Raw genomic sequence first — 16,838 nt, forward strand, 5'->3', positions numbered from 1 at the left:
CAAATCTCTTGTCTCTCTTGTGCAGGACCGGGAACCAGTGAGTCCAGTTCCAGGCCTCACACTAGGTGAGGCCAAAGAAGTTTGGAGGAATGCTGCCCACCCCGCTCTCCAGAACAGGCACAAGGACCTGGCGTGGATGGTAGCTCATGAGATCCTCCCGGTCAGGGCGGTTATGCACTCCAGAGGCATGGCCAAAAATGCAATCTGCCCCCGGTCCGGGTGTAAAAACCCGGAGACCGTAAGACACCTGCTCTGGGAGTGCGGCGCTGCGCGGGACCTGTGGGCCACGACCGGCCCCCTGTATTTCCCGTGCCTGCCAGTGGGTGGGGTCCAGGTGGATTACAAGCTCGCCATCCTTGGGGTGGGCCGGGGCTCGAAGGACTGTCCAGCACAACAATTTACCTCGCTCTGGCTCACCTTCAATGCAATCAAGGATGCCATCTGGACCACCAGAAACCTGCTGGTGGGGAAACACGTTACGGTCCCCCTCCACGCGAGCGAGCGAATTGTAACATCAACGCTGCAGGGGTACCGGGCGCTGTTATTCGGACGGGGGGCCGGGGTCACACGGAAGAGGCCCCGGACGCCACCGTACTTGGCCGCCCGTAGATGCACCCTTACCACCAGTGGCTACGGGAACAGCGGGCCAGCGGGCCGGAGGAGAGGGGATCTCCTCTGGGCCCCTGAAGCGGTAGCCCAGGTGCCTGTTCTGGAGACTAGGGTGATGGCCCACTTGATAAGGACTCACTCGCGGTCCTGAACAACAGGACTTTTTTAGCATTTTGGTGGCTTTTACCCTCTTTATTTTTATTTTACATTTTTAACAACATACTGTTTTAACACAAACTGTTCAATGGACTTTTGCACATGGAAACAAATGACTCACAAAATGATACAAATATATTTACTTTTATTTTTATTTTGTGATATCAGTGCAACAGACCTTGTAAATATAAAAAAATGTTGTTGTGTATTTTAACAGATGTTTGTAACAAATTTTTTTCGAAAGAAAAAATCTGTTCTTATCAGTTATGTAGTATCTGTTCATCTTGTAAATATAAAAAAATGTTGCTGTGTATTTTAACAGATGTTTGTAATAATAAATTTTTTTCGAAAGAAAAAATCTGTTCTTATCAGTTTAATATCTGATACGTCCCCTATCCGGGGACCATATATTAAATTGATTTTTGGATCAGGGAGATGGAATAGGGGCTTGCTCCGTCCACTCCACGCATCGACCTGGTATTGCAGTATCTCCAGGAACGGTGCACCCCCCTAAAACTGTCAAGAAAAGAACTGAAAAACGGTGTAAATGATGATATAATGTTTGGTGAAAAGTTCAGTGTTGAATATTTCATTTAAATTCAGTTTACGTGTAATGAAATCGCATAGAAATCGTATTCGTGCTTCAATCAAACATCCCGTCTACAACGGACGCGAGATTACAATAAAAAAAACATGTTTCAGTGTTAAAATATGTTCAGCAGTAAAATCTGAACACACTGGAATCATAAAATGTGTTTCTTTATCTCTGATAACGTTAAATAAACGCAGTTTTCCCGGCTTATACAGCGCATGCGCGTTCTCGAGTTGATTGACAGGAGATGTCTGTTTCTGAAAGGTGATTGGCTCTTTCACCTGTAAGGCGGGACTTCCTTTCTACATCCATTAGGCGTTCCCCTTTCAAAAGTAATTTCTTATGGAGGACCTAATGTGACAATATTACAAATAAATAAATATGTAAAGAGTTCAGAATTTTTATTCCGGTGCATCACTAAAAAAAAGTGTACATATAAATACATTAATGATCAAATCTGACGTATTTATACTTTTAATTCCACATGTAATTATTTCCTCTGTTTATACATTTATTTCTACATTTATTGAGTCACACATTTATTTATTTATGCATTTAATGATTTCCACATTTATCTATTCCACATTTATTCATTTCTATATTTGTTTGTTCGTATGGTAATGAGGGGGTGTGTTTTCTACTTCAGGCAGAGTAATCGAGCTCAGAGCGCTCCAGAGTGAAGCTGACAGGCCTCAGTGACATCTTGTGCTTGACAAACTGAAATTCGAGACTACAGACTTGAAATATAGTCACAGGTGAGTGTGAACATGCATTTAGAAATGTAAAAATGTACCTGTGAACAGATGAAGTGAAAAAGGGAATGAATAATCTCTGTTGAATGAATAAATCTCTACATTAAACAGGCCTAATGGTTTCATAGCACTGTAGCTTTATTTTTAGTTTTAGGGTCAGTAGCCTTTTACTACTTAATGTGTTTTAAATGTGATAAGAAGTCACCACATTTGCTATTTTTAATGTTGTTAACACTAACTTCCTTGAATTGGTGTGATTTTGTAATAACATAAAGGCTCCAGTGATTTTTAAAATATGCTTATTGTATAGAACAACTGACAACACACACTGTTAAAGTAGTTTTTCATGAGTTATCTACACGAATATGAAGGTAAGTCGACAAAAATAAATGATTATTGAGAGGTTGCGCTTTAAACGAGTAGGCACAGATTTATCTGTTAAAGGAACGATCTACAAATCTGTCTCCATAAATTGCAAGAATGCAAAAAAGAGGGCACAGTTAACAAGTCTGTGAGTCTGATGGGGTGTGACGCAGGATGTGAAGAGAGACCCATGTCCCGCTCCATCTGACTTCTGACCCTGTCGAACACAAACTCTCGTGTTGGTTGTGATGTGTAATCATTCCATTGAAACCGTGATGATACAGCTCAGATTTCAAAGTGTTTCACAATTCCACCTGTGAGCGACTGCTGTAAGTCCTCATCTTGAAAATACTGTCCACAGACGAAAGTGCTTCCTCGTTTAATAACAAAGTTATCTTATTCACGTATGATTACCTGAACCCATCGAGCTCGTACAAAGTTCAGCATCTTTTGGAAGTTCATGGAAAGACACATCGGGATGTTTTCTTTTAAAATTTGTACAAATAGGAACACTGTATTGGTACTGGTTATTACTGTTCTTCCCGATCGCCGCCATAGTTTACCCAACTATGACGACTTCCGCTTCACGAATGCAGAAGTGCGAAAAGGGTCTATAGTGATAATTCATTCCCTGTTTTATGGAGGGTCAAATCCCATTAAATAAATAATAAAATCGCAAAATAATTAAATTAATAATTAAATAATCAATATATGTCCCGTATATTTAATTTTAGCGTTAGTTTGCATCCATATTCATTTTGTCTTTGGATTAGTTTTTCGTTTAATCACGAGCTTCGTGTCTTTTCATATTCAGGGTTACGACTATAAGCACTTCATTCAACGACAGTGGGCGTCACCTTTTAAAATCGATTTCTCTTTAGTGAATTTAGGGGCGTTTTTTCACACTGCAACTATGGCAATAAGAAGTTTGCAGATGAAGTTGCCAAAACATTGACAATTACTTAATTTTATCCCATACAGAGAATGTAAGGGAAATAATCGATTCAAGATGGCGCTGCAGGTGGCTGCTTCGGTGTGGAGCTCGCTAGCGTTTTGTTACTTTTGTTGGTTTATGTTTTTTGTCGCTCTTGCCCGATCACTTTCACCATGGATGAACTGCTGAATATTTCGCAGAGCATACCTGATCATGCTTTGCCAGTGTTTGATTATTCTGACGTTTAATTAGACATGTTAGTTGGAGGCGCAGTGGTGCTCTACAAGCGATCCAAAAGACGCAAGCCAGGAAGCGAGCGGGCGCGCTTGTGAAGCTTTGTCAATGCGGCTTTAGTACTCCGCTGTCAAGTATTCATCTGGCGAATGTCCGTTCCCTTGCCAACAAAACGGACGAAATGCTTCTGCTCACTCAAACAAATAAGGATTTTTCTAACTCCGCTGCTCTGTGTTTTACGGAAACCTGGCTGAAGGAAGCCATCCCGTACAGCGCGTTTCATCTGCCGAGCTTTCAGCTGTTCAGAGCGGATCGCATTGCGGAATTATCAGGAAAAATGAGAGGGGGCTGAACATGCTTTTACATCAATACTGTTACATCTATACACCAACTTTCGTTGAAGAAGACGTGCTGTCCAAATTTCGAATTGCTCTTTATCAACTGTAGGCCTTTCTACTTGCCGCGGGAGTTTTCCTTGTTTTTTCTGGTGAGTGTGTACATCCTGCCACAAGCATGCGTGAACAGCTGCCTGATCACATCACAGACACGGAGAAACAACACCCAGACTCACTTATTATTATTCTCCGTGACTTTAATAAAGCTAACCTTACCCGTGAACTGCTAAGATACAAACAACACATCACATGCCCCATCAGAGACAGAAATATACTGGACCACTGCTACACCACTGTACAGGATGCATATCGGTCTGTCCCACGTGCAGCTTTAGGACTCTCTGATCACTGTCTGGTTCATCTTCCGACCTACAAGCAGAAACTAAAATCAGCTAAGCCTGTAGTAAGGCCTGCTTTGCACTGATTGGAGTGTTTTTGAAGCTGCAGCCACAGACCTGGACGAGCTCACAGATACTGTGACATCATATATCAGTTTCTGTGAGGATATGTGCATCCCTACTAGGACATTTTTATCATTTAATGACGATAAATCATGGTTTACAGGAAAACTCAGAGAGTTCAGTCATGCCAAAGAGGATGCTTACAGAAGTAGGGATAAAATATTGTACAACCAGGCCAGGAACACACTGACAAAAGAGATTAGATTGGCTAAAAGAAGCTACTTGGAGAAGCTGAAAAACCAGCTTTCAGCCAACAATCCTGCATCTGTGTGGAAAGGCCTGAAAAGCATCACCAAGTACAAAACATCTCCCCTTCACTCTGTGGAGGGTCAACTAATGGCTGATGAACTGAATGTGTTTTACTGCAGGTTTGAAAAGCCCGGCCTCACACCCCTCCCCCGCTCTGATCTTCACTTCACACACACACCAACACTTCCTGGAACCCTTCTCCTGCTACTCAATCTGCACTTATGATCTGTGAGGAGGATGTGTGCCGGGTCTTTCGGAAACAAAAGACTATGAAAGGTTCAGGCCCAGATGGTGTTTCACCTGCCTGTCTGAAAGTCTGCGCTGACCAACTGGCCCTCATTTTCACACAGATCTTCAGTAGATCACTGGAGCAGTGTGAAGTTCCCTGCCTCTTCAAACGCACCACCATCATTCCGATCCCCAAAAACCCCAAATCACAGGACTTAATGATTACAGGCCTGTCGCTCTCACGTCTGTGGTCATGAAATCTTTTGAGAGACTGGTTTTGGCCTACCTGAAGGACATCACTGGACCCCTGCTGGACCCCCTTCAGTTTTCTTACTTAGAAAACAGGTCTGTGGATGATGCTGTCAATATGGGACTGCATTATATCCTGCAACACCTCGACAGACCTGGGACTTATTCGGGGATCCTATTTGTGGAGCCTTTAATACTATCATGCCTGATATTCTCTCAACTAACCTAGCTGTCCGTGACCACCCCAATCTGTCGATGGATCACCAGCTTTCTGACAGATAGGCAGCAGCTAGTGAGTCTGGGGAAAGTCACATCCGTCACCCTCACTATTAGCACTGGTGCTCCTCAGGGATGCTTTCTCTTGCCTCTGCTCTTCTCCCTGTACACAAATGACTGCACTGCAAAGGACCCCACTGTCAAGCTCCTGAAGTTTGCAGATGACACCACAGTAATCGGTAGGGGTGGGGGAAAAAATAGTTTCAGCGATGCATCGTGATTCATACTCAAATGATTCTGAATTGATTCTCAAAAGAATCAGAATCGATTCTAAGTTCAGTTTAAATCACGGCAGAGCAGTGGCGCGTGACAAAGACAGATGTAGAAACAAAGATGCAAGTCAAGTGCACAATCACGACTGTTTGCAGGCCAGCTGAATCAAACACGACCATTTGTGCCCAAATGAAACTACGATCCTGAAATTCTTTCACAAACCCACGCACATAGCAACGGGAGACTTTATCCGTGATAACATGCCAACAAACAACATGAAAGACGAGCTCGCACCCATTATTGCACTGATTTGCACACAACGGGGGAAAACACAGAAGAAAATTATGAGGCAGTGGTTCGGGAGATGTTGGTGATGTTTTCATTTAATTCTTTTTTGTTTTGATGCCTTTCTCTACTCTTGCACGCTCTCCATTTCATTGGATTTTGCCTTATTGCTGGTCACTCGCTTGTCAGAACAGTGCGCACACCTGATGATAAAGGTTTGAAATCCATCGTAGCTTTTGCGACAGGGTCATGCGATCTTCTACTTGCAGAGCAAACAGATGGAACAGTGCATACGATACGCTTGATAAATTTCTGAAGCAACAACTGCGTTATTTAAACTGCTTTACTATCACCTGTGCAGGTGAGGAGAAGCTGACAGCTGCACTCTCATAGAAGCAGATATATCTCTCATCCTGGAATGGCAACTTCCAGTTGTGGTTAAAAATTAAAATGAATAGCATGGCATAGGTTAATTTTAAATAATAATTAAATACTATTAAGTGATTTACAATGCTTAAACAAAAATAAATCAAATTAATATAATCAGTTGAAGTAACTAGCTGAAGTCGACCACAACACTACATCCGGCCTCAAGGAGGTAATTGCAACCTCGGTAGGAAATTTAAGCTGCTGGCTAAGGTCGACCATCATTGACCAATCACTTCCAGGCGTCAAGATTGATCTCACTTCCCTCCTTGCTGTGCCATGTGCGGCACCTCCCTTTTTAACAAATTGGAGAGCATGGTTGCCCTTGTTTGCCTTTATGCACATCTAGGATCTCTGCCAGCTTCTGCAGGACCTGATCATGCTGCCACTTGTTCCATCCTTGTGTCAGGGCTGTCTTGTACCCAACCAGTATGTGCTGCAAGTTTGCTCTTGGGGCAACTCTCCTCTTTGCCATACCACAGATACAGATTCCCAGGGCTTGGTGTGGTACCATAGGTGGATCTTATTAGAAAACTTAGCTTGACCTGGGGTACCTTCTACAGGTCAGCCCATCCTAACAATCTATCAGATGTCTCCTCCCATATGGTCCAGTGCCCTTGCTGCTGTTGGCTAACTGCCCTAACCTTATACCCTTCCTTTTCCATCCTAGTTATTTCCATAACTACCATTGCTTTCCTCTGTTTTCGGGAGGCTGCTGACAGCAGTTTGGGAGCCACCCCCCATCCAAGGCCTGTTCTTCCAACAATCTCTTGATGCTTCAGTCTTGAAACCGCCTGGTTTACGACCTCCTCTGCCTTCCAAGTTCTGCCTGTTCGGACTTGGACATAACCTGTCCTCACTGCCTGGTCTGTCAATTCCTGTAGCTCCAAAACAAGCCTGGTCTTTTCCTGCTGGTAGCCCAGAGTAAGTGATTTTAGAAGCAGTTGTATTTTAATGATTTATTTTGTATTAATAATTTATAATAAATAAATAAATGAAGAAATAAATGCATGTATAAAAAATGTAAATATAAAGAAATGTGGAAATAAAGAATCAAAAAATAAATACACATGGAAACAAAACAAAATACAATAATACGTTGATATGAAAATGTTTATTTGTACACTTTTTTTTTTTTTTTTTTATTTTTTTAATTTTTTGCAGATACAGTACTGTGCAAAAGTTTTAGTCACTTGTTAAAAATGTTGCATAGTGAGAATAATGAAATAAATAGTTTTCATTGATCACTTAATGTCATACAAAGTCCAGTAAACATAAAAAGCTGAATCAATATTCGGTGTGACCACCTTTGCTTTTAAAACAGCACCAATTCTCCTAGGTACACCTGGACACAGTTTTTCTTGGTTGTTGGCAGATATGATGTTCCAAGCTTCTTGGAGAATTCACCACAGTTCTTCAATCTATTTACGCTGTTTCAGTTGCTTCTGTCTCTATATATATATATAATCTCAGACAGACAGGATGTTCACTGGGGGGCTTGTGGGGGCCATGACATCTGTTGCAGGGCTCCCTGTTCTTCTATTCTAATCTTTTCTATTTGCAAAAGTAATGTTTGGGAGTGTAACATTAATATTTCTTATTGACACACTAAAGCTGAAGATTTCAATAACCATCTTAAGACAAATGCTTTTGTGAAACATCTTATGTGCACAGTAGCTTATTTATTTTTAATATTGTCACTTTAGATCCTCCATAGTCTGGAGCTCAAAGCTGATTGGTCCGTGTGTGCGGCTCCATCGTACACTGACTCAAACCGTTGCAGCGAGTCACATCGCAGTGCATCATCGGTCACGTTCATTGTAAACTGGGTGTAATTGTAAATATTTGTAAATAATATGTAATAACAAAGTGTATTAGTCGTGAATTGTGTATTTGAATGTGTGTCACTGTCGATGTGAATAGTAGAGAGCAGAATGACTCCTCAGATCGGATGTTCTTCACTTCATACTTACCTGGCAGGGGAGACACCATGATCATGAAGGTGGTTCACCCAGGGTGAGGCTCAGTCATTGCACTCCGACTGTGCTGACCCCTGCGAATTCCCCAAATGTGGGAATCTCGACTGCATAATTTCTGGTAGTGGGGGACTGCGTTCGCGCTCTCCCCTGATCAACTGGTCAAAGACAGATTAGAAGAATTTGCATTAACATGTAGACTTTCACTTTTGTATGTGTAGTGCTGGGAAAAGTGTTTGTTCTCTGATTTCTTTCTTTTTGTGTCTTTTTCATACTAAAATGTTTTGGTTCTTCAAATGAAATATAACATAAACCAAAAGTAATCTGAGTAAACTCAAAATACAGTTTTCAAATATGTATTTATTTTATAGAAGCAAAAAAGTTATCCAACATCACCCATGTGAAAAACTAACTGCCCCTTGAACTTAATAGCTGGTTGTGCATCCTTTAGCAGTAACAACTGCAACCAAACGCTTCTAATAACTGGAGATCAGTCTTTCACAACACTGTGGGGGAATTTTGGCCCACTCTTCTTTGCAGAACTACTTTAGTTCAGCCTCATTGGAGAGTTTTCGAGCATGAACTGCCCATTAAACGTCCTGCCACAGCTTCTCAATCGGGTTCAGGTCAGGACTTTGACTAGGCCAATCCAAAACTTTAATTTTGCTTCTTTTGAGCCATTCAGAGGTGGACTTACTCCTATGCTTTGGATCATTGTCTTGCTGCATAATCCAGTTGCACTTGAGCTTCAACTCACGGACTGATGACCGGACGTTCTCCTTTAGGATTTCCTGGAAGAGAGCAGAATTCATGTTTCCCTCAGTTATTGCAAGTTGCCCTGAAGCAGCAAAGCATCCTCACACCATCACACTACCACCACTACTGCCTTAATTTTCTTCTGGGTTAGCCGTGGTTTTCGCCTCGTCACTCTTCTATGGATGGCATTTTTGGCCGGTGTCTTTCTGATAGTGGAGTCATGAACAGTGACCTTTATTGATGTGAGAGAGGTCTGCAGTTCCTTGGATGTTGTCCTTGGCTTTTTTGTGACTTCCTGGATGAGTCGTCGCTGTGCTCTTGGAGGAAATTTGGAAGGTCGGCCACTTCTGGGAAGGTTCACTACTGTGCCAAGTTTTCTCCATTTGGAGATAATGGCTCTCACTGTTGTTCTTTGGAGTCCCAGAGCCTTTGAAATAGCTTTGTAACCCTTTCCAGACTGATGTATTTCAACTTTTTTCTCAATATTTTCTTGGCCTTGTGTGCTATTGGGTGAGACCTTTTAGCCAACTTCATGCTGCTGAAAAAGTTATATTTAGGTGTTGATTTGATTGAACAGGGCTGACAGTAATCAGGCCTGGGTGTGTTTAGTCCAGCTGAATCACATTATGAATTCAGTTTTATAGAATTGGGGATTTAGTAACTAAGGGGGCCAAATACTTTTTCACACATGCCCAATTGGTATTGGATAACTTTTTTGCCTCAATAAATAACATCATTTAAAAACTGTATTTTGTGTTTACTCAGATTACTTTTGTTTTATGTTAGATTTTGTTTTAAGTTAAGAAATCAGGATGGGGGCAAATACTTTCACAGCACTGTAGGTAGGTGGTGTAGGATATTTTATTTATTGAATGTTCAGATATTTTAAAAAGTTAAAATGTGACCAAAATGATGGAAATCTATTAAAATATTATCCTGCGTTTCTATTAGGGCTGGGTATTGATACAGATTTCCAGATTGGATATTGATTCATATGGGTATATTTTAGATAAAATGTCCCTTTTGTTCACATATAAAAGAAATTCTCAGCTAATGCTGTTGATTATACAGGGGACCTTCTAACTAGGTACATTACGAAAATTGTGGATCTATCGATTATCAGCAAAAATCTGTCGACAGTTGCCAATAGATTTTCATCATTTTGTCATTTCAAAATAAGAGTCCCCAGTGTGTTTCGGGCTTGTTTATACTTTATACTAAAGTCCCGCGTTATGTACCAAATCTTCATTTTTTTCTAGTTATTATTAGGATTTTGGTTCATCAAAAACTGCATCTGGGATTTTATTCATTTTGGACTCTTTGTCTGTGCCCACCATAGCAAAGAAAGAATAATACTCAGTTTTTGACATTCTGTAAATCAATTAGAAAAACTATCTTTCCCACCACCTTAGTTATCGGCAAAATCCACTATCGGTCGATCTCTAATATGGAGGATTGTAACGGAGTCACTGTCACCATCACTGTTTATGGACTACTAAATCATGATTATTAATACGAAATGTTATTTTTAAAAAAGACATATGAAGCTAGACATGATTGAATGTATATTTATATAACCTTTATTGATTGTTGAGTTCATGTTGATTTTGAGTGACAGTGTCGCTAGAGAAAAGGAAAACAGTATTTTATAATACTGGAATACCGGACAATTGACAAGCAAACTCTGTTGATCTACTGTTAATTGAGTTACTGCTCATACAGTTTTTTTTTTTTAGCCCATGGTACAATTTTTACTACATAGTATTTTAGTTGTAACACATTTTAGATGATTGTAGGAGTGTGTGTTTTGTTTGGAAGCACAGACATTTCAAAATAAGAGTCCCCCAGTGTATTTTGGGCTTGTTTATAAAGTCCCTCATCATGCACAATCTTCATTTTGTTTCTGGTCATGATCGAGTTCCACAACAAGCACGCATTTGGGATTTCACTCATTTTGTCCTCTGTCAGTGCCCATCACAGTAAGGAAACACAAAGAAAAATTTGTAACATTCAATAAATTGATTTAATTAAAACTCGTAAACAATTGACCGATTAATCGGTTATCAGCCTTTTTCACCTTAGTTATCGGTATCGGCAAAATCCACTATCGGTCGATCTCTTATATTAACGAGATAGGACTCGAATGGCTTTATCTCATCCCTGCTATGTTTTGTTAGAATTAAACGTTTATTTTTTTGATCAACAGCAGTGTAAACAGGGTCTTTGATTTGAAAGCAATAAAAGTTATCAATGCTATATTGTCATTTTTGTAACTTTCACAAGTTTCTTTAAATGAACTAAATGGCTGAGACTCAAGGGCTTCATTATTGAGTAATGGAAATATTGTGTCATGCATTATTATAAAATGTATGAAACTAATTTCATAGATTAGCTGATTATTCAAACGTGTAGATTTGGAAATAAATGTGCTTGTGGTTTGGCCAGTAATATTTTATTAATGGGCAAATTAAGGTATTTGTTTCAGTGTATTGGGATCAAACCTGTGCTGATATTTGCACTTGAACCAGATATCGAAACATTCGGTTGAATGAAGCTTCGGACGTCATGGATCACGTTTATCAAAAATGAATCAAACTCTGATTTGTGCTTTAAAGCTGCTGTAAGCAATTTTTTTCATGGAAAGGTATTTCAAAAATGTCCGTTCTCCTTTAAAGATATTAATGAAATAAGTGTTGTGAGATATCTCACCGGTCTCTGTGATGACTCTAGTCTCTGTAAACAGCAAACAAAAATGTGCCTCTGACGTATAGTATAAACACCATGGGACCACGCCGCCATCATACCGCTCAGGAATGAGACGCATTCTGTCTCCTAGAGATGAACACAGTTTGGTGCGAAAAGTGCAAATCAATCCCAGAACAACAGCAAAGGACCTTATGAAGATGCTGGAGGAAACAGGTAGACAAGTATCTATATCCACAGTAAAACGAGTCCTGTATCGACATAACCTGAAAGGCTGCTCAGCAAGGAAGAAGCCACAGCTCCAAAACCGCCATAAAAAAGCCAGACTACAGTTTGCAGGTGCACATGGGGACAAAGATCTTAATTTTGGAGAAATGTCCTCTGGTCTGATGAAACAAATGTAAATGTTTGACCATAATGACCATCGTTATGTTTGGAGGAAAAAGGGCAAGGATTGCAAGCCGAAGAACACCATCCCAACCGTGAAGCATGGGGGTGGCAGCATCATGTTGTGGGGGTGCTTTGCTGCAGGAGGGACTGGTGCACTTCACAAAACAGATGGCATCATGAGGAAGGAAAATGATGTGGATATATTGAAGCAACATCTCAAGACATCAGTCAGGAAGTTAAAGCTCGGTCGCAAATGGGTCTTCCAAATGGACAATGACCCCAAGCATACCTCCAAAGTTGTGGCAAAATGGCTTAAGGACAACAAAGTCAAGGTATTGGAGTGGCCATCATAAAGCCCTGACCTCAATCTGATAGAAAATTTGTGGGCAGAGCTGAAAAAGCGTGTGCGAGCAAGGAGGCCTACAAACCTGACTCTGTTACACCAGTTCTGTCTGGAGGAATGAGACAAAATTCCAGCAACTTATTGTGAGAAGCTTGTGGAAGGATACACAAAACATTTGACCCAAGTTAAACAATTTAAAGGCAATGCTACAAAATACTAACAAAGTGTATGTAAACTTCTGACCCACTGGGAATGTGATGATAGAAATAAAAGCTGAAATAAATTATTCTCTCTACTATTATTCTGACATTTCACATTCTTTTTTGTAATTAACATTTTTATTGATTCATGTGCATATGACAATGAAAAACACTCAACACATATATAATGAATCAACATTTTACATTTAAACCCTACTAATACAGTCCCACCCTGACCCCTAACGAACACCCCTGTGGTCCCACATAAAACACACAATCCAAAAAAAATAAAATATATATATATATATATATACATATATACATACACATATATAAACACGCACATACATATGCATACATACACAGATACACATACATACAATTACATAAAATAAAATATATTATATATATATATATATACATATAATATATATATACACAAATAAATAAAATAATAAACATACATGATTAAACTACACTCTCCACATCCCCTCCCCGAGATTCCCCCCAAAAAACTAAATATTTGCCCCATTCTTTTAGCAAATAAGTCCCTCAACCCCAGCCTTCTACTTACCGCCTCTTCAAATGCAGCTACCCTCCCCATTTCCACACACCACTCCGAAAAAGAGGGTACTCCACTTGACTTCCAGCCCCTTAAAATTACTTGCCTGCCGATCATGAGATTGGTCAGAACCCAATTTTTTATATGATTGTCCCCTAAATGCATGACCGCTCCATCACCCAAAATACAGAGTCTGGGACAAAGCAAAACCTGAGTGTTCAAAACGTCGCACAAATACCTCTGAACCCTCAACCAAAACTCCTGGATCTTAACACACCCCCAAAAGACATGGGTAGTGTCTCCAACTTCTGACTGGCATCGCCAGCAAGTGGATGTGTCTTTAAGACCAAGCCTATATAATCTAGAGGGGGTCCAATAAAATCTATGTAAAATCTTAAATTGCATAAGGCGAACCCTTGCATCTCTAGATACAGACTTGACATTTTTAAGAATCTTAGTCCACACTCCATCCTCCAATACCAAATTCAAATCTTTTTCCCATACTCTTTTGAGAGAAGGCAAGGCTCCATCCCCCAGACTCTGAATTAGTAGGGAGTAATACACTGATGCTTCATGGCCTTTTCCAAAAGCAGCAATCACCTCTCCCAAAGCACCTGCCGCTTTAGGGGGGTGCGTGCCACTCCCAAATTAGTGCAGAGTAGGTGGCGAAGCTCTAAATACTTATAAAACTGAGATCTGGGAATGCCAAAATGTTGAACCAAATTTTTGAAAGATCTCAATACTCCACCCTCATATAGGTCACCGAGTGTAGTAACCCCCCTCACAATCCAATCTGACCAACAAAAAGGGGACTTATTAATACATAGTTTAGGGTTCTGCCATATGCTCGAGGCTGCGTTTAAATAAATATCAGAATTAAACACTCTGGACACTTTTGTCCATATCGAGTGCAAATGCAAAATAACGGGATGCGACTTAACCTCTCCGGCTAGTTTAATCGAAAGGCTATGCAGTGGCGAGATGGGGCAAGAACTTCCTTTTCAATACAAAACCAGGGAGGGGCCCTCTCAGGTGGAAGCGACCAATGAGCCAAATGTCTAAGACCGAACGCATAATAATAAAACAAAATCTTGGGTAGGCCTAGCCCTCCTCTGTCAATCGGCCTATGTAACTTATTGAAATTTAACCTGGGACATTTACCATTCCAAATGAAGGACTTCGCTATGCTATCAAATTGCTTGAAATAAGAGAGGGGGACATCTACAGGGAGAGACTGAAGCAGGTAGTTGAATTTTGGAATACAATTCATTTTAATAACATTAACCTTCCTGATCATCGATAAATGTAATGAAGCCCACCTGTCCACATCGCTCAAAAACCTTTTAAAGGGTCAAAATTAACACTAACTAAATCAGACAAATTTGCTGGGAATAAAATCCCCAAATACTTAATGCCCTGTTTGTGCCACTGGAAGGCACCCGGCTGGAAAGCCGTTTCTGGGCAGTACGCTGTCAGCACCAAAGCTTCGGATTTAGACCAGTTGACTTTGTATCCTGAGAACTTGGAAAAGGAATTAATAATTCTGTGGAGGCAAGGCATAGATCTAGTAGGTTCAGAGACAAATAATAAAATATCATCTGCGTAAAGCAGAAGCTTATGCGCCACACCTCCCGCTGTCACCCCTGGAAAATCATCCTCCTCTCTTATCGCGGCTGCTAATGGTTCCAGGGCAAGACAGAACAATAATGGGGAAAGAGGGCAACCCTGTCGAGTGCCCCTATCCAGAGTAAAATAATCTGAAATTAATCCATTTGTTTGTATCGCTGCTACAGGGTGTTTATAAAGTAACTTAATCCAACCAATAAATGTACTCCCGAACCCGTACATTTCCAAAATCTTAAAAAGATAATCCCATTCTACCATATCAAATGCCTTTTCAGCATCAAGTGAAATGGCAGCGACCGGGGATTGATCATTCGCCACTGACCCCATGATATTGATGAGACGCCTGATGTTATCAGAAGAGCTACGGCCCCGAATAGATCAGGTGGGATTTATATGTATAAGAGATGTCATAACTTAATCGGTTAGCCAAAATTTTTGACAATATATTTACATCTAGTTGGATCAGGGAGATTGGATGGTAACTTTTACACTCGCTTGGATCTTTGTCCTTTTTAAGAATCAGATTGATCCGGGCTTGTGTCATGGTTGGAGGAAGTTTTCCATTCTTTAATGATTCAGTATAAACTTCTAACAAAAGTGGGGCCAGTTCTGTAGCATAGGATCTAAAAAATTCTGCGGCAAAACCATCTGGCCCCGGAGCCTTGCCAGTAGTTAGGGACTTAATTACCTCGTTAAGCTCCTCCAAGGTTATCTCAGAATCAAGAGAGTTTTTCTGCTCAGTTGTCAGTTTAGGAAGATCTAATGGTTCCACAAAGTTTCTGATATCTTCATCAGTGGATGAAGACGTGGAACTATAAAGATCAAGATAGAATTCTTTAAAGGCATTATTAATATCAATGGCCGAGGTAAATATTTCACCACCAGCAGGTTTCACTGAGGGAATGGTAAAAAAAGACTCTCTCTGATTTATATATCTAGCCAAAAGCTTCCCTGCTTTGTCACCCGACTCAAAGTATGACTGTCTTGCCCTGAATAACCAAAACTCCACTTTCTGTGACAGAATAGTATTATATCTATATTTCAATCGGGTCAATTCTCTGAGGCCATCAGATGACATTCGGCGCTTCAGCTCTGCCTCGGCACTTTTAATATTTCCTTCCAACTCCACAAGTTCTCATGCTTTGGATTTTTTGATGAATGAGGCATACTGTATGATCCGACCCCTAAGAACCGCCTTAAGTGCCTCCCAAGCCACACCCACAGAGGATACTGAGGACCAGTTGGTCTCCATATAAACACTGATTTCAGTCTTTAACATTTGTTGGAAATCAGGATTTTGTAAAAGGGACACATTAAGGTGCCAACTATATGATTTCTTTTTCTCTATATGTGGCATCACCTCTAAACTCACCAGGGCGTGATCCGAGACTAAAATGTTTCCAATTGAGCAATCAACAACAGATGAAATAAGGGATTTGGATATAAAAAAAAAATCTATTCTAGAATAAATCTTATGGACTGATGAAAAAAATGTATAGTCCCTACCTGATGGGTTCAAAAGTCTCCAAATATCCGAAAGACCAAGATTTTTACACATCCTGTGAAGCGTCAATGTTGCTCTAGGAGGTTTACACACTTTAGCTTCACTATGATCAAGGACTGAATCCGTCAAAAGATTAAAGTCTCCTCCCAATATTATATCATGAGGGGTGCCAGCGGCTTGCAACATCCCTTCAAGATCTATAAAAAAGCCCTGATCATCAGCGTTAGGTGCGTAAATATTAGCCAAAATCAGACTTTGCCCTTGAATTTCAGCTAAAACAATAATGACTCTTCCTAATTTATCTTTAATCTGTTTGAGACATTTGAATTGTAGATGTTTATTAATCAATATAATGA

General features: G+C 40.4%; 1 protein-coding gene, 1 non-coding gene and 1 pseudogene across 2 annotated transcripts in view; all 3 read left to right on the plus strand.

Moving 5' to 3' along the window:
- Window positions 1-6: 6 nt before the first annotated feature.
- The window catches only part of LOC127439532 (uncharacterized), a 29,010-nt gene continuing 12,178 nt past the window's right edge, over window positions 7-16,838 (plus strand). Inside the window, exon 1 of the mRNA XM_051695704.1 lies at window positions 7-334. Within this exon, the coding sequence (XP_051551664.1) occupies window positions 137-334 (198 nt within the window). The 5' untranslated portion in view covers window positions 7-136. The remainder of the gene's footprint in view (window positions 335-16,838) is intronic.
- LOC127439534 (uncharacterized) lies at window positions 1,100-1,276 on the plus strand (annotated as a pseudogene).
- On the plus strand, window positions 8,388-8,551 carry LOC127439533 (U1 spliceosomal RNA). Its single transcript, XR_007896953.1, has one exon. It is a non-coding gene; the product is annotated as a U1 spliceosomal RNA (small nuclear RNA).

This window comes from Myxocyprinus asiaticus, unplaced genomic scaffold, assembly GCF_019703515.2.
Source record: "Myxocyprinus asiaticus isolate MX2 ecotype Aquarium Trade unplaced genomic scaffold, UBuf_Myxa_2 HiC_scaffold_82, whole genome shotgun sequence".
NCBI classification, from domain to species: domain Eukaryota; kingdom Metazoa; phylum Chordata; class Actinopteri; order Cypriniformes; family Catostomidae; genus Myxocyprinus; species Myxocyprinus asiaticus.